Source organism: Xenopus laevis, chromosome 1S (assembly GCF_017654675.1).
Source record: "Xenopus laevis strain J_2021 chromosome 1S, Xenopus_laevis_v10.1, whole genome shotgun sequence".
In the NCBI taxonomy this organism is placed as follows: domain Eukaryota; kingdom Metazoa; phylum Chordata; class Amphibia; order Anura; family Pipidae; genus Xenopus; species Xenopus laevis.
The window spans coordinates 132,024,671-132,049,647 of record NC_054372.1 but is presented as its reverse complement, the minus strand read 5'-3'; the positions used below and the strand labels follow the sequence as shown (position 1 = coordinate 132,049,647).

Sequence of the window (24,977 nt, the reverse complement as noted above, 5' to 3'; positions counted from 1 at the left end):
AGTCAAATCAACTGGACTTGCTGTGGTTTTTCTGGAAGACTTCATTCTGAATTGAGAAAGCCAGTTGGATGACTGGTGAAACGTCTTCAAGAAAAACACAGCAAGTCCAGTTGATTTGACTTATTTCTATAGTATTACTAATAGCCCCACATTTTAATTTTTTACCAAATTCTTTACTATTAAAGTGATAGGTATTCCAAATAATGCAGCATTGCTATTCCTAGGGCCCAATATTGTGGCGATTAGTTTAGTCCAGATTTCTGGATTTTTCAGAACTACTACATTCTCAAATAAGTCTGTCCCTGAAGCCCTGTCAGTATACTTCTAGTTATTCTGTATGGGTGTATAGAGCTAACAGATTGCCTGAGGTGCCTCACAAGTAATCATTTCTGTATGTTCTTACTGATGTAGTTCTGCAAATAGAGCACTTTGGACAAAACTGTGTTCCAACCCTAGGATATCTACAGAGCCGGATTTACATGGTGGGCGCCCCTAGGCCCACTGCCGTTTGTCGCCCCCTGTCCCCTCCCCTTTCATCATCTGGAGTGGAGAAATGGGGATTGGTGCATGGAAAAATTTAAAAATTATTGTATCTCCAGCGCATCCCCAGTGTTTTTGAACCAATGTGGGTGTGGTTGGGCAGCATGCCGCCCCCCTAAAATCCTGCTGCCCTAGGCCCGGGCCTAGGTGGCCTTTCCACAAATCCGGGCCTGGATATCTATCTTTGGGGATGTTATATTTCCAATCAAAGTCTGTTTCCCATTCTAGCAGTACGACTATAGTGTTCATAGACAGAATTTAGCTATACAACAGACCCCAACCATTAACCAATATACCTGTGTTTACTCATGCAATCTAAGAGCTGTGTGTATATTTACTGTATGATCATTACATTTGTCTACTCTGTGTTTTTTTTATTTTTATAGTCTGCATGGTGAACAGCTGAGAACACGGTAGTGGATAATTGACTGGAATTGTGGAAAATATGTTTATAAAGATAAACAAAGGTACAGCAGAAAGGCTGATCAAAGGTTGTTACAATCCTTTAGCATTCACTTTTCTGTCTTTCTGCTTTAGATTTCACACACTATGGGGCCGATTCACCAAGGGTCGAATATCGAGGGTTAATTAACCCTCGATATTCGACTGGTTATAATCCTACAACCTCAAATATCGAAGTCGAAGGATTTTAGCGCAAATAGTTCGATCGAACGATTGAAGGATTATTCCTTCGATCGAAGAATTAAATCCTTTGAATCGAACGATTCGAAGGATTTAAATCCAAAGATCGAAGGAATATCCTTCGATCAAAAAAACTTAGGAAAGCCTATGGGGGCCTTCCCCATAGTCTAACATTGAGTTCGGTAGCTTTTAGATGGCGAACTAGGGGGTCGAAGTTTTTTCTTAAAGAGACAGTACTTCGATTATCAAATGGTCGAACGATTTTTAGTTCAAATCCTTCGATTCAAAGTCGTAGTCGAAGGTCGTAGTAGCCCATTCGATGGTCGAAGTAGCCCAAAAAACACTTTGAATCCTTCACTCGAAGTTAGTGAATTGGCCCCTATGATTTCATGCACTGCTTGAATGAATAAGTTCCATAGGATTTATTTATTATGGGACAAAGTTCAGAACTCAGAACACTGAACAGAATAGAGCATTACCTAATGCCTGAGGTGCCACACCCAAAACAAAAATGCAGCTGTTGTACATTCCCAGAGGAAATATATATAGCCTTTTTATTAACCAGGAGACAATGCTACTGTTGCAGTGTAACAGCAACCAAGAAGGAAGATTTGCAGTGGGTTACACTGTACATATATGACAACAGCAGGATGCCGAAAGGGTTAACTTTGAAAATGTAATAACCCCTGCCGAATTTCATTCCTCCACAATTCCATATGCCCGATAACTTTTTTTAAAATATATTTTTTTCTTCAGGTAATGTACGTTTACAAGAAACGATGGGAGTGATGTGTAAGGAACATGGAGCTAAGCTTTTTGCAACAGATGAAAGAGAAAACTATCTCCAATATACTTTAATTAAAAAATCGGTACAGTTTTTAATAAGAAACCTAACTGTATGCAGTGAAATTCTCCCTTCATTTACTGCTGTGGATAGGAAATGTCAGACGGCCCCTAACTGCTGGGCAGGGAAACAATCATACTTATGAACAGCAGGGGGAGCCCGCATCTTACATACTAGCTCAAGCTGCTTTGTTTGTTTCCTTGTAGAGCAGTCGGCGACTGTGTAGAGATTTGTATTGGATTTTATTTTTGCATTTACATCACCTTTACGGTTTCCAACTTCCAGCTACACGGACAAAGATCATGGAGCCAGATTTAAACAGATAAACTGGGATTCTATTTGGAGGATTATTTTGCTGCAGCCACTAGTTCTGCAGAGTTGGAGAAAGTTTGTATCAAACAATAAAAAAAACTATAAAACCTACATTAGATTACATGACAACACCTAGTGTAGTCTGCATATTCAGATTATTAACCAGTCTTGCTGTATTGGCTTCTGGCAGATATTATTTGATTTGTGCTGTTTTGATCATTTATGACGGTCCCTAAGTAGCCCAGACCACACTGAGCATGTGCACAGTCTTGGTCTTGCAAAGATGTTTAACAAAGTTGCAAGATGGTGTCTCCCTTTGAAAGCATGAATCATTTGTTTGATCAGGCTTGTGGTACAGTAAGTTCATGTTTATGTTTAGTCTACAAAATACAGCATTTCTAGCCTTATTCTATTTTAGACTTTACTTCCCCTTTTAAAATGTGTTTTTGTTTCTTGTAGGTTCTGCATAGATAATGGAGCTATGATTGCACAAGCTGGATGGGAGATATTTCGTTCTGGACAAGTAACCAATCTGCAGGATTCATGGATAACCCAAAGGTTATTCATTTGAATTGCATCTTATTTTATGGACTACAGTGATAGCCTCCATAGCCAAGTTACAGTATTGCAGTAGTGTTGACTGTTATCCCACTGTACTTATATCAAACTTCTCCACCCTATAGGTACCGCACTGATGAGGTGGAAGTGACATGGAGAGATTAAGGTTTTCTTTTCTGGGATTAAAGTGTGTCACTGAATAAGAAAACACTTCTGTGAGATGTACCCATTTCAACCTGATTAGTAAAGTTCTATGGCACATTCTGATACAGTGTTGTACTTAATTATAGCACTTAAAGAATATCTTAAAACAGAGTTTTTCACAGGGGAAGTTTGTAGTAAAATTTTAAAACAAGTAAAACACAGTTCATTTGGAATGAGACTGTTTATTTACATCGCATTGAACAAAAATGTATAGAATTGTATTATCTGTGTAACACACAGGTCTGTCAGGATTTTATAATCATATACAGTCATGACATTGTACCAGCCCATGTGATATTTAAATCACCCCTTTTACTGCCAGAAATATTTCTGCTACTGGGTACCCTGGCAAAGGTAACAACCAGAGAGGCTGGGGCACAACTGCAATGGGATTTATTTACATGAAGCAGGGTTTTACATATGAGCTGTTTTATGCAATATCTTTTTATAGAGACCTACATTGTTTGAGGGGTATAGTTTTCCTATTTTTCCATTAGTTTTCCATTACTGAAGACAACCTTTATTGTCATCGAGACTGGTTTTTTTACTGGCCCTTTGGTTACAATTGTCACCATGAGTAGTTGTTGTTGTTGAACACGTTACATCCTAAATTGCTTTGTCTGTAATCTATTTGGCAGGAAAGATGGCTGTTATAAAAAGGTAAGGCTTGTAGCGGTTTGATAAAAGTTAAAAACATAAATTTGGAGACAGTGGGAATCTCAGGCAGTGAATAATCTTAGGAACAATAATATGATTTTTTTAAATTAGCAATCAGGATATAGAATATATTAGGTATACATTATTCTCTTTCTTCTCAAACATAGGCAAAGTTTCAGTTTATGGGTGAGTATTTTAACATGAGTGATTCCATTAGGAAAAAATTAAAGTTTCATGATATAGTAAACAAAAAATGTAAAATATTGTCTAGATGGTAACGGTACAATAACCAATTTATTTGCAAATCCTTTAACAGAAAAGTAGAAGCAGCATTTTTTGCCTCATCTGTCACTACATGGCCGCTTCCACTTACATAAGCAAAAAAGGACCGTTCCTTCCACGTAAGTCTAAATTTACTTTAAATTGAGGGAAATGGCTGTAATGTAAACCGATCACTGGCATTGAATGTTATCTACAAAATACTTTACTTGCAGGACCTTCTTATATTTCTGCTCTAACACAGTTTGTGCTCTCTGCTAGTATCCTGACACTTGTTTCTTTCCTTTTTTTTTTTTCTTTCTTTTTAACAAATTTCCTCACATTCCTAGAATGCATTGCTATTGTGCATGCTGCAGTAGCTTTCCATCACTACCTTGAAGATCCTTTACTTTAACGATGCTCATTTAAATGACTCTTGCCTTTATGATATAATCGCAGCATTACTGAACACTACCCAGGCTCTAGCTCTCATATCTGCTTTCAGATCAGCTGCATTCAGCTTATATTTTCATATTCTGATTGGTATAAATACATTCCTTAGAGGTATTTCAGAGTGTTGGTCAATAATGCAATAGTAAACAAAAATGGTGTATTCACACTATAGATGTGCAACTGTTTATATTGATGGCAATCTTAGGGCTCTTATACACTGGCATTTTTTTTCTGCGTTGGTAACGTATGTTTATAAGCAGGTTTGGGTGCAAATAATTATATTATATTATATTATATTATATATATATATATATATATAATTAGAATTATATTCTGCCTGGCTGTATTCATGAGCATTCTGAGTTGCGTTTTACGCCACTACATTTGTGCATTTGTTTAGACTGCTTGTTTAGCACGCTGCATTTTTCTGAGCTTGACGCATGTTTAAAACAGACAGTTGTGTTTTTAAAAAAGTGTTTAAACTTAATATATGTGTAAGAGCCCATAGGCCTATGTAAATATTTTCAGTCTCAAGCACAGGAAAAAACGCCTGTAAGAGCCCTAGGGGCTCTTCCACACAAATGTGTTCTTGGCTGTGCTCCCCTGCATTTGGTTTTAAACCATTCAACTGCGGAGCGCAGGCCCAGACGCACTCAATTATTCTGTATGGTCCAAAACCTACGACGACGCATGTTGCATTCTACCTGCATTTGGCACTTACCTGTGTCATCACGAGGATGGTCCCTAACACACGAGCATTTTTTTTTAACTGCGCTCCCCTGCGTTGCGCTTTCTTCCGTTCAGCCGCAGGGGAGCGCAGGAGTAGACACAGTCAATTATTTTGAAGGGGGCTGTACTCACACAGACGCATGTAATCGGCAAACGCAGGTAAAATGCAACATGCTGCTTTCCAACCTGCGTTTGGCGCAAGTAAAAATGCCCATGCCTAAGGGCCCTAAAGGAAATTACACATGGGGGTATTCTGCTTCATTTATAATCCAAAGGCAATAAATGCTCAAACGCATTAACCAGAGTTTTTGAGTGATAATTGTCTGACTCGCAAGTGCAGGTGATTCCCATATTAATGAATTTGGATGTTTCTCTCAATTTGTTGCCCCCCTACTGAACAGGAAACAGAAGAATTTAGGGCCAGTGACCCTGCGGGGTTTCTATGTAGAGAAATAAATATGGCAGAGAAGGTGATGACTGAGAATCTGTTGTACATTTTGATTATATTTAATTTTTGAACAAGTTATTTTTAGTGTTATTTTACCTCTTTATTTTAGATCCCCTGGATAACAAACACAAGACACTACATTTGTTCTCAGCAGCTTCATTAAGATCATTATGGGCTACGTGGGTCTGCGTTATGTGCGCACAGCACTATAGATTTGCTCACAAGGGGTTAAGCAACAATGTTTTGTCAACATTCTGGAAGAAAGCTGAAGGCAAGAAAAGTTTTAAAAAGTTTATAATCCACTACAACCAAAGTACAATTTGCAAGAGGGACACCAGCAGGAAAAAAAAAATCATTAACAATTATATACAACTAATGCAATTCTGTACAGATGCATACACATAAAAACAGGTTGGACCCAGTCTGCTCCCTGCAGTTAAATAATAGTAGTGACATGAGCTCATCCTAGTGAGCAACCAGTACACATAAAATGCTCCATATACATTTAAATACGAATTATTTCGCTATCTGGAAGAAATTTGTTCTTTAGCAAAAGTATAACTTTGTATTACATGATATGAGGGACAGATACAAGTAAGCATGTGTCCTACTGGCATTGTTGCTAATGGGAAGTTTATGGCTTACTGTACTGAAACACAATCACTTTGTGCATTTTTAAGCAATGGCTGCTCCTATGAACCTCTGAGCACTTGCCTCTGCTCACAATGGAAAGAGATCAGCAGTTTTCCCTGGGGATGTCTGTGGCCTATATATACTGTAGCTAGCCAGAAATAAACAAGTTTTTATGCACCTATACAGCTGTTGGTCAAATGTAAATCCCATCGGCCACTGTAGATCACACACAAGCTGAAGGTTTATTCACTCAAAAGCTACAACTAGCTAGATCCACAGCTGAGGCTATGTAAAGGTGTTATTAACCTTTGAGTTAACTTTTAGTATGATGTAGAGAATGATATTCTGAGACAATTTGCTCAACTATCTTTATAGGGCATTCACCCAATTATTATGTAAGATTTGCCAGGCAAGGACAGTGCCAATCCTGAAATGCTACATATTTCTGTCTTGTAAATCTCTGCACAATAAATGGGATGAATTCCTTATGAAGACAGTTGAAGTCCACTGGCCAGAAAGCAAAGCTTTTGGGCACAATAAAGGCACATATATACATATATAATAGAAAGAACCGGTAAACCATATTTTACTTGTGCAGTTTTTCTACTTGATGGCAATAAAACCCAAAGTACCACTGAAGGCTCAGTTTTTCAGCTGAAACTTATTTGTGCCTCATTCATGCCAATTTGGGTGGCTTTAAGCTGCAATATGGATATTGTCCACAATGGGAGCAAAAGAAACATTCACCTCTTAATTCATAGCTGCATTTCCATGTGCCGGTTTTTCAAAGCAAGGACATTCTCTGCTAACTTTTCTAACATAATCTACAAACAAAAATGTGTCAGGAGTATTTGTAGCTATAACTGTTCCCTTTTAATAGATATGTAGTTGATCTTTTGTTGTGTACCATGTTCTTTCATTTTACATAGTTGATGTGAACCTTCTATGTCTGCAAATTAGCAAGTCACTGGTTGATTACAGCTGTATAAAGCAAATAAAGCATCAGGTCACTGAGGGGAGTCTGGGTTAATTCAGGGAGCGTATTTAAAAAATTATGAGGCACTGGTCATGGATTGGAATTAGTTGCCATTTCTTTATACTGTCCTAGACGTAGCAAACACAAGAAGAAGCTACATGGGCATACATAGCCTTTCATTATTATTAGAGATGCATCGAATGCAGGATTCGGCCTTTTTCAGCAGGATTTGGCCGAATCATTCTGCCTAGCCGAACCAAAGTCGGGTCCTAATTTGCATATGCAAATTAGGGTCTGGGAGGGAAATTGCATGACTTTTTGTCACAAAACATGGAAGTGAAAAAAATGTTTTCCCCTTCCCACCCCTAATTTGCATATGCATAGGATTCGGTTCTCTAATTATTATGCTTAAAAGGATCATCAGGAAGGAATGTACATTTAAGGGTTATTAAAGGAGAAGGAAAGTCGTTTAGCACTGTTAGGCACGGAGCGATTCACTTCCGGCTTCTTCTTTTCTTTTCTTCGAAAAGCCGAATTTAACAAAAAGTTGACTCTTTCATTCTACTGCGCATGCATCTGCCCTGGGAAGTTAGAAGAACCTGGAAGAGAAGCACTCAGTGGTGCTCGCTGGAATAACCCCAGGCCGGTGCAGTTTTCTGCTGATATGAGCACCAGCCTGGGTATCAAGGTAAGTAAATACATTCACTTGGGGGTGCCTAACATTTGGCACCCCCAAGTGCTAAACGACTTTCCTTTTTATTTAACGTTGTACTCATGAATGAAAATACAACAGGAATTTGCATGTGGGGTTGGTTGTTAGAAACACTGCTATACCACTTTTCCAGTAGCAACTATATACAGAGCCACATAACCACAGATTTTTAGGAGATGGGGTCATTATTTTACTAACAGGGACAAGAAACAGGTCCCTCTTATGCCCAGTTTTATGCAGGGTTTTGAGTGCTGTTTCTCCTTAGTCAGGCTGCAGAAAAAAAGGCTTTCCTCGATTTTCACAGTGACCACAGCAAAAGCCTTTAGCTCAACCAAAAAGTAATAAGATTAAAAAAAAAAAAAAACCTAAACATTGCCTAATTTTCAACATGCCAACCTGCCTGCAAGCCAGTCTTACAGGTAGGTGTCCTGTTCTGAATTTGAATAAATTCACTAGATTTAGTCACACACTCCCCAATATGAGATTCCTCAAAGTAAACATTGTCCTGGATTTGCTACATACTGCATAAGCAAATAACGTTCATTTCTAAAGGCTGGTGCTGTAGTGTTTTTAAAACCTTCATGATTTCAGTAGTGTATACAAGGAAACCCATTTACAGCCCTGTAATAGGACAGAATAGAGAGGCAGGTGATTTAGGACTGTAGAACCAATCAGAACTGCATTATTATGCAGCAAGGATTTACCCCCCTTATTGTGAGCAACTGCTCTATCTCCATCCTGTGCCTTCAAGCGATTACTTGTCATCCTGACCATGTTGGGGAAGCTGTATGAGGAAGGTCCTATGTTCATGAGAAGCTCTGGACAGGGTGACTAACACGCATACAAGCCCAGTAGATACCACGGCCAACACATGCCAGTGCTAGGAGCAGCAGAATTGCCCACGAGGCATAAATCCCACCATATGAGTGTGCCAAAGTCCATGTTCCTCCCTGTATGAGAAATAAAAATGAAATTAGATTTTTGTGCATAAATAAATATCCAACTTTAATGCACAAGGAAACAACATCCATATTTAGCACAATCTTTTAGATCCTCGGACGCTGCCTTCGGACACTACAGCCACATTCAAATAAAGCTTTACTTTGAGGTGATGGAATGGGGGAGAAAGTGAAAATTTGACATAACAAATAAGAATCTGATGGGATAATATCATTACCAATGCGACAATATAATAAATTAGCAAAACACTTTGCAGCAGTGCTGTCAAACATTTTCCATGCAGAGTGCTTCTTATCCGCCGTTTCACATGTGTGGGGGCTGAATTATTATAAAACAATGATGTGATAAAGAAAGGTCTATGGAGACCATGAGGGGGCTCTGTTTTACACTAACATTACCAGATTGTTTGAAAACAGTTGATGGACTGGACATAGTACATGTGAATCAAATGTAACTTTTGTAGCCCTTCTAGCTGCATTCCCTTAAAGTTTCAACCAATTTTCACATGACCTCTTTAGGCTAGCTATACATAGATTTCATGGGGTTGACTCTTGTCATGAAATATAAAAAAATAATCATTTAATACTCTATCTAATTCTAATGCAGGTATTGCCATTTCTGGAAGATTCTTCTTTTTTTATTATTATTATTATTATTATTAATAATATGTATTTATACAGCAACAACTAATTCCGCAGCACTTGTATATGGCTGTATACACCTAAGTTATGGATTACAAACAAAAACAAAGCCAACAACTGCTACAAAAAGTAAAGTGTTTAGTGGAGGATGACTTATCTACAGAACAAATCAGACTATTGCACTGATGCTGGAACTTCCGAAATAAATATTAAATAAGTGACACAAATGGAAAAATGTCTCTTGCATATCCATTTTGACAAATATTTGCTTTTTATTAAATTGAATACAAAGGAACAAAGGAAGTTTATTAAATTTAATACAACCCTTTCAAGAAATTCAGCTGAAATAACATGTATTAAGGCTCGCTCCAAACAGGGAAGCAAGTCTTATTTCATGTAGCTTGTTCTGTCGAGGAGAAAGGTACTCTTTTTCTACACAGAGCTTGTGGCTAAAGCAAGCCTTGAGTATGTCTTAATTCATTATCATGTCATATATGAAAGCCATAACAGTACACAAACTATTGTTGTGTTGCCTATGATTCAGACTGTCAATAATGGAAGATCAGTGTCCCCCCCCCCCAGCAATAAAAGAATGTCACATGGAATCATCACAGAGTTACGAGAAGGTGTGGATGTCTTACCCACATTGTAACTGCTTTTGAGGACCCTGCTAATCATATATTAAAATATTCTAGTGATGTAAATGATGTATAATACAGTATGTGTAAAGTACAGTGGAATATGTCAGTACAGCTTTGGGACCTATTATCCAGAATGCTCGGGGGTTTTCCAAATAACGGATCATTCTGTAATTTGGATCTTCATACCTTAAATCTACTAGAAAATCATGTAAAAATTAAATAAACCCAATAGACTGGTTTTGCCTCCAATAAGGATTAATTATATCTTAGTTGGGATCAAGTACAAGGTACTGTTTTATTATTACCGAGAAAAAGGAAATCATTTTTAAAAATTTGGATTATTTGATTATAATGGAGTCTATGGGAGCGAGCCTTTCCGTAATTCAGAACTTTCTGGATAACGGGTTTCTGGATAATGGATCCCACTATATAAATCATGGAAAAGGAAGTTAAAAGGCCACAAGGAAGGGGAAGGTCTGGGTCTAGCTTAAAACCCACTGCTTTACCTATATAAGGAATGAAATAGAAAAACTCACAACAAGTCCTGCAGCAGCCAGAGCCAGCAAAACTCCCAACAAGAAACAACAGAAACATCTCTTTCGAGGATACCGCATGCCAATTGAAGAACTGAAAAGAAAAGAAGGTCAAATTCCTTTGGTCCAAACCAGTACAGCCCCAGACCATCAACATCCTCACAGATACTTACACCTTATGGCAGTGTGGGCAGCGAGCTAAGGTTCTATCTGAAAATTCTGTCCACTAAGAAGAAAAGAAAACGTGATTATTGTAACATAGATTATGTGAAATATTTTATTTACATATAACTTGTTATAGGGTTTGGGGCAGCTATGAATGTATATGTAACATATAGATGATATAGGATTATTATTATTTATATGGCATTTAGTAATATAAACAAAAGCTTTACTAACGTGCCATCAGTTCTGTGACTAAACCTGCTGGCTAGTAAAGCCTAGACAATGGATTTCGATTGCCCTTTGTGATACTTCTGGATACCCAAACAGCATTTCAGCAGTATCCAGGGGCAATCTGCGGGCTGCTACCACCTGAGACAGCAGCCCCTATACCAACCCCCTCTCCAAGCTTAAAACATTAGCATCGGAGCAGGTCAAAGGGGGGCTGTATTACTAGTGCAATGACCGCTATAGTGCTCTCTGCACTAGCAGAGCCAAATTTCCGCTTTAAAAAATGAAAATTCGTCTCTTGAATTTACAGGAGGTGGCTTTTTGCCACCCCCTTGTAACTGGCCATTCACTGCCGCCTGAGACGGGGTTCTCACCTTGCCTCATGGCAGGAGCAGCCCTGGTAGAATCGACCAATAAGAGAGGCCAGTGCGTCGGTCACACATCTGCTGCTGTGAGGACATCTAGTATATATGACTTCTGTGGGGCAAGTGCACAGGCTTCAACAACAAGGGCCAAATGAAATAAAAGGTCCCTGTGTCCAGTCTTAAATTATACACCCAAAACATGACTTTCACTCTAGGACCGCAAAGAACATGACTTTCACTCTAGTGCCGCAAAGAAGGAATAATTTCGGATAAACATTTGATAAATATATAAGCTACTTATCAATCTGGTGAAACAGATCTCAGGTCACAAAGGATGGACTCAAAATTAAACTCATGAAGTATCTAAATTATCTGATCTGATAATACCTCAGGCGTATGCATCTCCACCCAGAAAAACAAAACAAAAAAAATAAATACATTCACAATACCAGAAAATTGTTCTTGCAGTGTCCACAGATGACTCTCACACCAACCGGCTGTGGTTCCGGACTCAGGGGACCAGCATGTACAGGGCCAAGGTTTATAATTCTCTTACTGTATAAAAAAAATACACCACTCAGTCTTCACTATGGATGTGCATTTCTATACTCCCCTCCCCTAGAACCCCTGCAATAAGGTTTTGCCTACTTAAAGAAAATGTAAATCTACAATTTTCCAATATACATTCATTAAAAGTTCCCAGTGGTTGTAAAGTAATTTGATATTGTAAACAAATTTTGTCTGTGCCTTGATTTTCAGCAAAGCCTATCTCCCTCTTTCCATAATGCTTGGTACCTACCAATAAGGTCTGGGGCAAGCTATCCTCTGGGAGGTTACTTTACAAATCAGAAGACAGTTGCAGGGGCAGCGAACATATTTCTTTCCTTGAGGGGCATTTTTTATTGGCTGCAAAGACAAAAAAAAAAAGTGAAACAAACCACTGTTGCCTACCTGCCTTGTCATCTAAAATTTGGACAGTTAACGGTCCACTTTGTTTGCCTTACCGTAGCCTCATTGCAGACACCACACTTAACCACATGTTGGTGCATTTTTCCTTCCACATTAATAAGTGACTGGCAGACTCTGCAGGTGATCATGGGCGCAGAGCCACTTTCTGGACTTGTCAAAGGGGAGTATGGAGGAGGGTCTTCTCCGGTAATAACGGAGCCATGAGCAGCTGGGAACTCTGGGAAGCCTACAAGGGGGAGGCAAACCATTAAAAAATTAACAGACCGAACATTCAATGTAAAAAGGCAAAAACAAAATTCTACAAAACAAGTTTTAGAATAAGTCAACAGAGCACTGGCCAAACATGGAATTAGAGGAACCTAGTACAAAACCAAATACAGCAAGAGACTAAGTACAACAATATTACATGTCCCTATATAAAACAAAATCTATAGTCTGTTCATGCATTAGAAGAACCTAAATTATTACTACTTACATAAATTATGTTTGAAAGTAGCCAGCTTCGTCCAAGCAAATGCATACTATCAAATCCTGATAACTATTCATGCAACACGCAAAAAATAATCAAGGGACAAATGTATCAGTTTTGGATTCTGTGAAATACTGAATGCTGAATATTAAACTGAATCCAAACCCTAAACTGTATAGATGCATTCAGTTGTCTAATGCTTTAAAAGTCACATGGCTTGAGGGCTTGGATGTGGTTTGGCCAGATCAGTATCTTGTTTCCAAACTGAATCCTGGATTTGGTTCATCACTAAAACAAATAGCCATAAACAATCACATTGAATTTGTATTCTAGACAAAGATACAGACAAGATGAGCATTCAAGAATATACTCCCTATGCTGACAGCCTCTCCAATCAGAAGCTACCGAGGGAGTCTTCAGTCCTAACTCCTTTACTGGGCTTTGCAGGGACAAGGCAGTCTCCTACAGCCCAGTGCTGACAAAAATACGACGCTAAGAATTTGGTACATTACAAAAGAAAGGTCATTTTCACTTGCACCTTGTCTATATGGTGTCCCTGTTAGATCATTAACAAGAACATGTTTTGTGGAGGTTGTCATACAGATTCCATCCTTCAAAAGTCCAGTTGTGAATGGACAGTTTTAGCTCATAGGGCTTCCTTTGCTTCCGATTGGCTGCATTTCATTATAAAATGTGTAAAGGTTGAAGCAATATGCTTTACCTTTGGTAACTTCTTACTGGCTGCTTTACCAGACTGTGCTGGAAAGTGCAAGACTCTCAGCTCTATGCACTATAGGATGCTAGCCAATCAGCAGCTAATATTTCCCTGTATGACTCTCTATGTACAGTCTACTGTCCTTAACTGGGACCAATAAGATGCCTACCACTGATTTATAACAGACAATGGGTAAGGGAAGATCTATGGGGAACTCCAATAAAAGGTGCAATTTTCAAATGTTACAGGGCTTTTGGCCCAGTTTAAAAGCAGGAACAATATTTATTCATCAAGGTCTACAGAAAATGATGCCTTTATTGTAGCGCCCCATAGATATTCTTTGGTCTCTGCCTGTGTTTCAAATGACAGGGGTGTCCTAATGGCCCTTGCAAGAAGCACACCAGGAGGTGGGTATCGAATCGCAACTCTCCAATCAATCGGATTGTCAGGTCAATGTATCTACTGATTCGCTGGCATCCTAAACTCAAACCTGTTTAGAGATAAGGGCTGCTGTGCAAATACATCAGGAAGTGGAACAGATTGGTGTTGTTTGTACAGTATCGAGGGGAAATTCCCAATCAAACAGCACAAAGCACAACTTTTCAAAGCACATTCTGTCTGTATTTAGAGAAGTGTAATGCAACACCACATTTATTTTTTACACAATATGTCCCCTTTAACCTACTTTCATACAAAGAGTGGTGGCTTGTGCAGAAGGCACATGACAATGCTTCTATCATATAGGCTAAGGATCTGCTAGGCAAAGGGTCATCCAACTCCAATTGGTAGCAAATCTAAAAAAGAAGATCCACACCCCCATATCTGTGCCCTTGAGCGTCTAAACAAGGGCTCAGATCAGTACAGAAGATAAGCAGCACTACTGTATACACCCAGCCACTGGAGACTGACCTTTGGAAGGTTGGTTCCGGCAATTTACAACCGTCTGTACCAACACCATGTATGAACAGCTGTATTTTATATCATTACACCTCTATATGCTCCATAATAACCAGCAGCTAAAAGTCATAAATGTGTTATACATGAACACTTGTCTTCAAGGCACTGGCAGTAGTACATTATCCTATCACCTATTTATCAAGGAAATGTCAACCATAAATAAATAAAATGTCGCCTAATTAAAGCAAATGCCAGAAATCTGGCTTCTGTTACATTGTTCCCAATATCAGAAGCGCCGCAGAATAGAAAGGGACAGAGACGCTGCTTTCAATAGGACAGTCAGCCATTCAAACCACTGAACATTTATAATGAATGTATATTGGGAAGCTGCTTTGAACTGCATTCTCTTTCCTCGGGCAAAGTGTCCTTTTGCGGTTTCCATTCCCTCTAACACAGTGACAAATAAAACAGACACTGGGTGAGTAACAGAAACACCATTTCCTGCTAAAAGAAGATGAAGGGGGGGAAAGAATTGCAGCAGCAGATAGATTGTATCTAAAATATGACAATAATGTCTGTATAACAACAGAGCACAACAGAAGGAATAAAATGCTGAGCCATTATTGTCTCTATTTCATGTACATATGGAAGCCACATTTAAGCCCCCCACAGACTTCCAATCGCAGTCCGACCACCATAGCCCCGCCCCCTACCAGTCTGACGCGCCTACTTCCATATGTAATAAAAGCAAGTGAAACACAGTAGTCGGTCTCAGGCATAAATGATCAGTGGGCGGCGCACCCACCTTGCGGCTTGTTATTAGAGGTGGGACCAGGACCACCATACGGAGGAGCAGTGGGGAGCACACTCCCAGGGGAAGGGGCCCCGGGACCCATCGCTGCTCCCATGCCTCCTCCATCACCAAGGTCCGACAGAAGCGGGGAGCGCTCTCCGTCCGCCATATCCAGCGCTCCCGCTTAGCACCGGCGACTCCGGTCCTTCTACTGCTTTCTCCTGTCTGCTGACGCACCTCGCAGTGCGGCTGCGTTACAGGCATGCGCGGGATCCAAGAAAGTCGTACGGGTCTTACTGAGCGTGCGCGATGAGTCAGAATTGCTTATGTGTCATGTGATCCCGATGCTTTGCAAACACTCCCTGCTCACGTGAATCAGCGAGTTTGTTGGCTTTCTTTGGAAGAGGAAAGAGCAGTAATTCCACTCATCAAAGAGGAAATAAAAGCAGAAAATAACAGTATCTAGTACATACCTCCCAACATTTTGGAAATAAAAAGAGGGACAAAAAGTTGCCAGAGCGTAGCGAATTTTTTTTGACCGTACATACCAATTTTTGAGGCAACACCCCCTAATTACCATGTTCATTTTACAAAATATGGCAGGTTATGAAAGTTTGAACATATTTCTGTGGGTTTTTAGTTATTACAGTTTTGCTAAAGAAGGTGAATTGCCCTTTAAGCTGTGAGTCTAACTTTTCCCAAGGGACCTGTTATCTTATATTGTTACAATTACTTTCTTGTTTATCTGGAAATTGTTACTAAAGTATGTTATCTGCACGTTGTGGGCTCTCTGCCAAAAAGCACAAAGTTAGATACATTGTTTCTTTTTCTGGCTGTTCAGTGCAGAGAAAATCAGGACTTAACAGCACAGACAAGGGAGGGTTTAGCTGTCAAAACAGGAACTGTCCCTCTGAAAAGGGGACAGTTGGGAGGTATGAGTAGAATTAAGTCCAAGGCAACTGGACATTCAGAGTTTTACTTGAAAGTGTTTCAACAATCATACGAGTGGCTTCTTCAGTTCACTTTTGACTTTTAGGACTTTTGAACACTGAAGAAGCCACTCGGTTGAGAATGGAGAAACATTTTCAAGAAATACTCCAAAGTGGTTTATTTATTAATGTCCAAATGCAAAAAATTCGAGCTTTGTTTACTAGAAAATCTGAATTTGTAATGTGGAAAAAATGTATTTATGAGATTTATTATACCCTGAGGATGGAAAAAAACTGAATCTCAGACCTGCCAAGGTTGTATATAAGTCAATGGAAGAGGTCCCTATACTATTTGGAAGTTTCTGTGGTCTGCGATGGAATAACCCTGAAAATCCGACTATTTCTGGCAAAACCTGAAAAATTTGGTTTTTCAGGGGAAAAAGCCTGAAAAAAAATTGAGCGATTTAGGGAAATCATACAATTCGGATTATAGTTTGGTCTGACTTTATTTTAAAAAATCAGATAAATTTGGATTTTGATAAATAACCCCCTAAATGTCCAGTTGCCTTTGACTTAATACTACTAGATACTGTATATCAGTTGTCCCCAACCAGTAGCTTGTGAGCAACATGTTGCTCCCCAACCCTTTGGATGTTGCTCCCAGTGGCCTCAACGCAAGTGCTTATTTTTGATTTCCAGGCTTGGAGGCAAGTTTTGGTTGTATAAAAACCAGGTGCACTGCCAAACAGAGTCTGAATGTAGGTTGCCAATCTACATAGGGGCTACCAAGTGGTCAATCACAGTACTTATTTGGCACCCCAAGAACATTTTTCATGCTAGTGTTGCTCCCCAACTCCTTTTACTCCTGAATATTGCTCACAGGTTCAAAAGGTTGGGGATCTCTGCTGTATATCATGACCTGGCTAAATGAGAATCTTCATAGATCACCATCTGCTATGGTAACCTAGGTGGTGCTACAGCAGTAAATAATTTGATCATTATTTATTAAACAGGTACTTATGGTCCAGGGAACTAGGGGACTTAATAAAGCTGGCCATTCACAGCCAGATCCATTTGCTTGGCAAGGTTACCAAATCAGGCTGATCCATTTATTGGCTTAAGGACCAATTTTTTAACAGATATTGATCTGGCAGGCCTATTGAGGGGGCCTCACACACAGTCCAGTAAACTGTAATTGTTAACTTAGTCTGGAGGAACTGAATTGTAGTACTCTGTATAATCTACTGCATCTGAATTGGAGATAATAGGCCTTATTTATTATACGAGGGTCAGAGTACAAAGAGAATAAAACAGCACAAAAGGTACTATGTAGCTTGCCCTGCACCCAGGGCAAGGCCATATGTTGCATTTTTACATTGTGTAAATACGCCACTGAAACCACACACAACCATCAACATGCGTTTTCCATCAGGTAGGTTTCTTTTCCCAACATGCACTTCTCATTGTTCTCGTTTCCCATAATTCAGCTGGCTGGAAATAAAAAAGCTATTTAGAAATAGAAAAACTATTTACATGCAAAATGGAGCAGGAATGATCGTCAATACACAACGTAATTACGTCACCGTCCGTAAAAACATAAATGTATCATTTATCTCGCGAGAATTTGGACACCATATTTAAAATACACTGCGTATTTACGTAGCGTGTGATTTCAAACTTGCAGATCCCATAGAGTCTATTGATTTGGTAGTTTCTTGACGTATTGATGTTTCTGCTTGAAAACACCAATACTGGCGTCCTGTGGCCAATTTCAGCTTTTTTAAAAAACGCAAATGTTAGGCACCCCAAGTGATTGTATGGACTTACCTAAAACCCCAGGCCAGTGCTCCTATCAGCAGAAAACTGCACTGGCCTGGGGTTACACCAGTGAGCACCACAGAGTGATCCTCTTTCAACTTCTTCTGTCTTTAAATTAACGCATGCCCAGTTGAACTAAATAGCTGACTTTAGTTAAAGTTCGGCTTTTCGTTCTACTACGCATGCGCAGTGGTGCGAAGGAGGAAGATAGAAGAAGATTGCTCCCTGGTGCTCACTGGTATAACCCTGGCCGGTGCAGTTTTCTGCTGATAGGAGCACCTCCCCATGCATCTGCCCCGGGAAGTTTGAAGAACCTGGAAGAGAAGCACTCCGTGGTGCTTGCTGGAATAACCCCAGGCCGGTGCAGTTTTCTGCTGATAGGAGCACCGGCCTGGGGTTAAAGGTAATTCAATACAATCGCTTGGGGGTGCCCAGTGTCGGACTGGCCTGGCGGGACACCGCGGCTCGGCGTGTCACAGTAGGGGAGGGGGTGTAGGGGGGCCCTGGGACAGCAGTCCCGGTGGGCCACGACCCCCCAGTCGGACCCTGGGGATGCCTAATATTTGGCACACCCAAGTGCTGCATGCCTTTCCTTCTCCTTTAAGTCAGGACTTTTGCAGACTATCCCGCTTCAAAAAAGGAAGTGTCGCCAGCGTTTTTTGAACTTTTAATGTGTTTTCAGCACACAGGATATGATGTGACAGAAGATTAAGGAAGATCTAGGTTCTTTTTAGCACTTCGCCTCGTCTGAGGTGGTGAAGTCAAATCTGGCGAAAGAGGCAACATTCAGTAAAACCCACGCTTTACTGAATTTGTGAAGTAACGACATTTTGCCAGAGCAAAAAGTCGCCTGGAGATAGACTGAACAAATGCTATTGACGGTCTCTTTCACTAGAACATTGACGCCTATGCCGGATAGTGAATAGACGGTCCCTACAGATGGTAATACTGGCGAATTGTAGCTAACGTTAGCCACTTGGTCCTTTAATGAATCTGTCCCATTGTCCTCTCCCAAACACTGTGCTTAAGGTTTTGATGACACCGTGAATAACTGGCAACCACGCAATTAGAAAAACTTTTTTCCCCCAGTAGTTGCTGCGAGCAGAGGAACAAATAGTGGAAGCCCGCTGTTCCTTCATGCCCAACACAGACTACCAACGTGTTACTAGCATCGTATACCAAAGCGTCACGCTTCCCTTACTCTTTAGCACGTAACCCCCAACACAGGTTAAATGTTGCGTCACCGCGCTTAAGTTCCTGTTGCGGTAAATGTCACAGTCTCGCGAGATCAGACGTGCCGTCTGATTGGCTGTCCGACAAGAGCCAATGAAGTGGACTGTAATGGTGCTACAGGATGTTTAAATACCGATTCAGGGCTGCGTATTGACTTTTGTGTTTTTAAATCGGGACTATAAGGTAGTAGTTCCCTGCAGAGTAATGGTTTGCATTCTTCGATATATTTGCTGGGCATTTTGCATAATTGTCAATTATTTTTTTCTGGGTCTGGGTGTCTTTAACTTAAAAACAAAATAAAAAAAAAAAAAAACCAGCAACAAAACCTGTGGTGCTTTACAGTAAGCGTTACAAATCTATAGCCGTCCTTTGATACAAATGTGTCACTTTAAAGGGGAAGTAGACCTTGTCAGTGCAGTCTACAGTTCACCATTACTTTCATTATAAACAAAGGATATTTTTTTAGGGGGGGTGGGAGGGCGAGAAATGTTATTTGTGTTGTATTACATGGGACTGACACCTTCAACGATGTCTTTAGTGGTCAGAAATAGATAGTTGTGTATTGCACAAGGAAAAACCAAAACAGAGTTTGTTTTATATTAGCAAATCCATTTTTCCAAATCTCCCGGATAACAGATCCTAAATGTGTATTACACTGGGACAGTTTGTTATAGATAGATATGTTTAGACATGTGGAAAAAATGGTACAGTAAATTAAAGCAGAACATGCCATGTGTGATTTTTCTCGTTTTCCATAGGGTGCAGCAATGGCAACCCCTTCAAACCAACCGTGGCAGGCGCTTCAAGTGGGCCATTGAATTTGGAAGTGGTGGAAGCAGGTAGATTGTACAAATTTATTTAAAGCCTAACAGGTTTTATTAATTATACTCTGCTATCGACACAGGGACGAAATGGATGGTCCCTGCTCCTGTTAAATTTTACTTTTCTGTTAATTTCACTCTTTGTATAATTTTGGGGATTGTTACAGAATTTCCCCATTCCATTGTTACACATTAATAACTGTATCCTTTGCACTCTCACATTTAAACCATTAAATTATTGTGGCTTGTGGGCCCTCATTCCATCGCTTTTTCATAGCAAATTCATTTAGGTTTGCCTAAATCTCACTTTGAAAATTATATTTGACATATTAGCACAACTTTTGTGCAGAATAGTGTGTTTGACCAAATTGGCTACTACTATTGTGTAGCCGAAAGTAGCCTCCCCCCCACATGTGGCATCACTGGCATACACCAGACCTAAATACAGCTCTTTATATGGTATTAATGAGCACATTAATAAAGGGCAAACATTACAACATGTAAGGGTCTGGCCACACAAGCAGATTCGGGGAGATTAGTCGCCCCAGCGACAAATCTCTTCTTCGGGGCAACAATCTCCCCGAACTGCCTTTCCCCCTGCCCTCCACCGGCTAAAATGGAAAGGCACATGCGGCGATTCGATTTCCGATGTCGCCCCAAGTTTCCTTGTTAGGTAACTTCGGAAAACGAATTGCTGCGCGTGCCTTCCCCCAGTCGATTTTCATTTTAGCCGGTGGAGGGCAGGGGGAAGGCAGTTTAGGGAGATTGTCGCCCCGAAGAAGAGGAGATTTGTTGGTGGTGTGACTTATCTCCCCGAATCTGCTCATGTTGCTAGACCCTAAGGAGTACTTAATACAAGTTGCCTATAGTAGAAAAGTATTGTAAATTCAAATGCCTTGGGCTCACAAAAAAAAATTTAATTTTTTCCTTTTGTTTAGGGGTCGTGGTGAAAGGGGACAGCAAGACAGCATGTATCCTGTAGGGCAGAGGTCCCCAACCTTTTTTTACCCGTGAGTAACATGCAGATGTACAAGGAGTTCGGGAGCAACCCAAGAATGAATAATGTTCCTGGAGGTGCCAAATAAGGGCTGTAATTGGCCGTTTGGTAGCCCCTATGAGGACTGGCAGCCTACAGAAGGCTCTGTTTGGCAGTACACCTGGTTTTTACACAACCAAAACTTGCCTCCAAGCCTGGAATTCAAAAACAAGCTCTTGCTTTGAGGCCACTGGGAGCAACATCCAAGGGGTTGGAGAGCAACATGTTGCTCACGAGCCACTGGTTGGGGATCACTGCTGGAGGGTATTCAGACACTAGTGTTCAAGAGTCTGACCACATCCTGGTGGAGAAGGTAAAAATGAAACGAATTTTGCTACAAAGTACTTCATAGCTATAAAAGTTTATAGGTATATGGTTGCATTCAAATATGATAGCTTGGTTAAAGATTGGAAGTGACAGTACTCCTCAAACATGAAGATGGCAAGGTTTTTAACTTGCCTTTGGACAACACTGTATAGTAATCACTGGGGCTTATACATTGTCTTGTTCGTCATACATTTTACAACTATAGTAAGTTCCTTTTACTAGAGGTACAGAGCAAACAGTGTTTACATTTGGTTATTTTGTGCTGCTGGCCAGGTACCCTCATATTGAGTGAAATTTCGGAGATCAGCCTCTTGTCAAGTATTAACTTCTGATTTGAGTATTATTCATATATTTTTCAGTTACACTTTTTTTTTTTGGCATAATAGTTGCATTCTTGGGTATTTTCTAAGTTGCAAAGTACCCAATATACGCAGCAGACAATAACTAGGGGAACAAATGTTTGGAAGGGCCAGCTTCTATTCCATGGAATTTAATATTCCCCAACACACACACACCCCCTCCCTCTGGATAATTGGGCACTCCCAGAATATGTGAAAGAAAGCACTACATACAGACATTTTTGGGCATAGCTTACATACATTGTTGTAGAGCTGACCCATACTGCCAATAAAATTTATTTGGATATAGCTCCTTACTGAAACATAGAAGAGGAGATGTGGAACCAATTTAGGAAACTCTCTTTGCCATTTGGTTTTAGCCATCAGAAAGGCTAGTTTGTCACAGTATTATGACACCAAGACAGAGGCTTAAAGAGACCTTGTCTATATAAGCAAACACCCAAAGTTGTATCGATAAATTTAGATTTGCCCATTAGTGATGTGAGCCCAGTGCATCACCAATCTGAAAAGTATACATCTTTTCTTTTTTTTTCAGCGATGCTGGGACATTGCTTTGGGTCCACTTAAACAGATTCCCATGAACCTGTTTATCATGTACATGGCAGGGAACACAATCTCTATTTTCCCCATTATGATGGTTTGTATGATGGCATGGAGGCCAATCCAGGCACTACTTGCAACACCAGCCAGTAAGCTATCATTCTTTCATTTCTAGGTTCTTTGCATCTCCCTATAGTGCAACTATTGTGCATTTAGTCACATTATACATTAGTATGGACACCAGAGTACTGAATAAACCTTTGAATTTGTAAAGGTGCTGCAATACCAGCACCTCTACAAAGACTGATTAACACTAATGATCCTGTGAAGCTGACCCGGGCATGTGCAGTAGAATAGAAATGGAATTAATTGTTCAACTTTGAGATAACTTTTTAGTATGATATAGTGAGGGATATTTGAGACAATTTGCAACTGGATTTCATTTTTTTATTATTTAAGGATTTTGAGTTATTTAGCTTTTTGTTCAGCAGCTCTTCAGTTTGCATTTTAAGCAATCTGGTAGCTAGGGTCCAAATTACCCTAGCAACCATGCATTGATTTGAATAAGAGACTGGAATATGAATAGGAAAGGGCCAGCATAGAGAGATGAGTAATAAAAAGTAGCAATAACAATACATTCGTAGCCTTACAGAGCATTTATTTTTTAGATGGGGTCAGTGACCCCCCATTTGAAAGCTGCAAAGAGTCCGTAGAAAAATGCATGACTATAAAAAATAAATAATGAAGACCAATTGAAAAGTTTTTTTTCGAATTGGCGATTCTGTAACATACTAAAAGTTACCTTAAAGGTGAACCACCCCTTTAATTTGGGTCTGTCCTACTTTCTTGAGTTGAACAATTATAATCAATAATGGGGGAGGAGGGTGGTTTACAAATTACCCCCCCCCCAGTATATAACCCTTTCTTGTCCTTTAAACACTGGCATACAATATCAAAATCACTTTTTATATATTATTATTAAGAGTGCTTTCCTATCAGTTTCCAACAAAAGTCTGTTTGCTGTCCAGAAACATTGGGTTGCTGAGTAGATATTTAAATTAGTTGACAACTTGGAGAGTCTAAAGATTAACTATTTATCTTGTAGATTTTTAGGCCCCCTCCCCTCTGATCAAAAACATCCCCCAGATACGGCTTTGAAATGGTCAAATTACCTTCTATGTGACATCACCCCCTCCCAGTTAATCTTGTTAAGTTTAATAAATGTCAGAGAACTGGAGATCTCAACACTATAAACTAATCCATCTTGGATATGGGAAGCTTTATCATTCAGTTAATAACTTAGGTCATTTAACGTTTTGCCCAAAATGCAAACTGGAAAATGTAAACCTCTTCCATTACCTTTGGAGTTGTCCTCATATTACCCTAGTATGGAAAAAAAAAAGAGATTTTCTGCTCAAAATTGAATTTAAACTTGGTTCTATCCCCAGTTTATGCTCTTTTAAATATTGGTTCTCCATCTTTTACTTTGAGTAAACATTGTAAAGCTAACCCAAAAACGTAATTTTCCATCTTATGACGGCTACAAAAAAAGTCCCTATTTTTATTCTGGATTTTAGAGTTTTCCCCTTCCATAAAAGATATTTTCGCTCAGCTAAATTAGCAATTCTGGCAAGAGGCCATAAAAACTAGTTCAGAAGAACCCCATTTAAAACACTGGTTTAGTGATATTGGTCTCTATATTTCGATCAAGTGGACCCTAGGCACAAATCTAAAAATTTGGAGCTGTTACAGCTTTAACTATTTGACTTTTTGGGCAGCTTTAGTGGCTATGTGTTTTTCCACCATGCAAGGTTTAGTTTTATGTTTGATAGATTTATTTCTTAGTACTTTAGTACTTTGATTATCACCCTTGTACAATGCAGTTATTGTACTTATACTTTTATAAGTGTTATACTCCTTTGCATTGTAAGCTACATGTTACAGGCTTGCATGATATTTTATTCTGGTTAACATGATCTGTTAGGTTTTCCAAAGCACAAAAGATTTTCATTCTAATAAAATGTTGAATTACAACTATAGAAGCATTATTTTTAGCCATATGTCGCTATTTATGTTTTGGTATTTGTTTAATGTTTGGTTTATGTCATCTTCTTATTCAGCCTTTAAGCTCTTGGAAAGTTCTGGTCAACGTTTCCTCCAGGGTTTGGTGTATCTGATTGGGAACCTCTTGGGTTTGGCATTAGCTGTCTACAAGTGCCAATCAATGGGCCTTTTGCCAACACATGCATCTGATTGGTTAGCCTTTATTGAACCACCAGAGGTGAGTGAGAATATATATATATAATTCTCAGTCATTTTACCTGCATAGCAATCATTTATCTACCAAGTGACAATGTTCCTGCTTTTGTGTTCTTTTTTAAAATTCAAATATTGTTTTGCAGAGAATGGAGAATACAGGAGGAGGATTCTTACTGTGAAACTGGATATTCAAAAGAAATGTCAACTCCAGCTATCACGTCAAAACAGAATAACCCTACTGCTGTAAATCCCACTGTTGTCTTTTAATAAATTTTTATACCTTATAAATCTGCCGTGACTAGCAAGTTCTTGT

General features: G+C 39.5%; 2 protein-coding genes across 4 annotated transcripts; one reads left to right on the top strand and one right to left on the bottom strand.

The window, feature by feature from the left end:
- Positions 1 to 5,922: 5,922 nt before the first annotated feature.
- pip4p1.S (phosphatidylinositol-4,5-bisphosphate 4-phosphatase 1 S homeolog) lies at positions 5,923 to 15,692 on the bottom strand. Its single transcript, XM_018243967.2, has 7 exons — positions 15,355 to 15,692; positions 12,504 to 12,694; positions 12,299 to 12,405; positions 11,949 to 12,054; positions 10,915 to 10,967; positions 10,745 to 10,835; positions 5,923 to 8,916 (listed from the first exon to the last, which is right to left on the bottom strand). The coding sequence occupies exons 1-7, from the start codon at positions 15,509 to 15,511 to the stop codon at positions 8,773 to 8,775; spliced, it is 849 nt and encodes a 282-aa protein (XP_018099456.1). The 5' UTR covers positions 15,512 to 15,692; the 3' UTR covers positions 5,923 to 8,772.
- Positions 15,693 to 19,353: 3,661 nt separating this feature from the next.
- LOC108705001 (ER membrane protein complex subunit 4-like) lies at positions 19,354 to 24,952 on the top strand. 3 transcript variants are annotated; one of them, XM_041580222.1, is made up of 6 exons: positions 19,354 to 19,505; positions 20,081 to 20,161; positions 21,082 to 21,153; positions 22,401 to 22,554; positions 24,526 to 24,686; positions 24,808 to 24,952. In XM_041580222.1, exons 4-6 carry the CDS (start codon positions 22,443 to 22,445, stop codon positions 24,841 to 24,843), a joined length of 309 nt encoding a protein of 102 aa, XP_041436156.1. In that variant the 5' UTR covers positions 19,354 to 19,505; positions 20,081 to 20,161; positions 21,082 to 21,153; positions 22,401 to 22,442; the 3' UTR covers positions 24,844 to 24,952. The 3 variants fall into 3 exon arrangements, with proteins under 3 accessions (XP_041436156.1, XP_041436157.1, XP_041436155.1); XM_041580221.1 differs by having other exon boundaries at positions 19,355 to 19,505; positions 21,082 to 21,492; XM_041580223.1 differs by lacking the exon at positions 21,082 to 21,153.
- Positions 24,953 to 24,977: the final 25 nt, after the last annotated feature.

Coding starts and splice junctions, on each gene's coding strand:
- pip4p1.S (XM_018243967.2), bottom strand. CDS start 15,511: ATGGCGGACGGAGAGCGCTCCCCGCTTCTGTCGGACCTTGGTGATGGA. Junction 12,406..12,503: donor GTGTCTGCAATGAGGCTACG/GTAAGGCAAACA, acceptor TTGTCTTTGCAG/CCAATAAAAAATGCCCCTCA. Junction 10,836..10,914: donor TGCCCACACTGCCATAAGGT/GTAAGTATCTGT, acceptor TTTTCTTTTCAG/TTCTTCAATTGGCATGCGGT.
- LOC108705001 (XM_041580221.1), top strand. CDS start 21,403: ATGTTGCTCACGAGCCACTGGTTGGGGATCACTGCTGGAGGGTATTCA. Junction 21,493..22,400: donor ACCACATCCTGGTGGAGAAG/GTAAAAATGAAA, acceptor TTTTTTTTTCAG/CGATGCTGGGACATTGCTTT. Junction 24,687..24,807: donor CCTTTATTGAACCACCAGAG/GTGAGTGAGAAT, acceptor ATTGTTTTGCAG/AGAATGGAGAATACAGGAGG.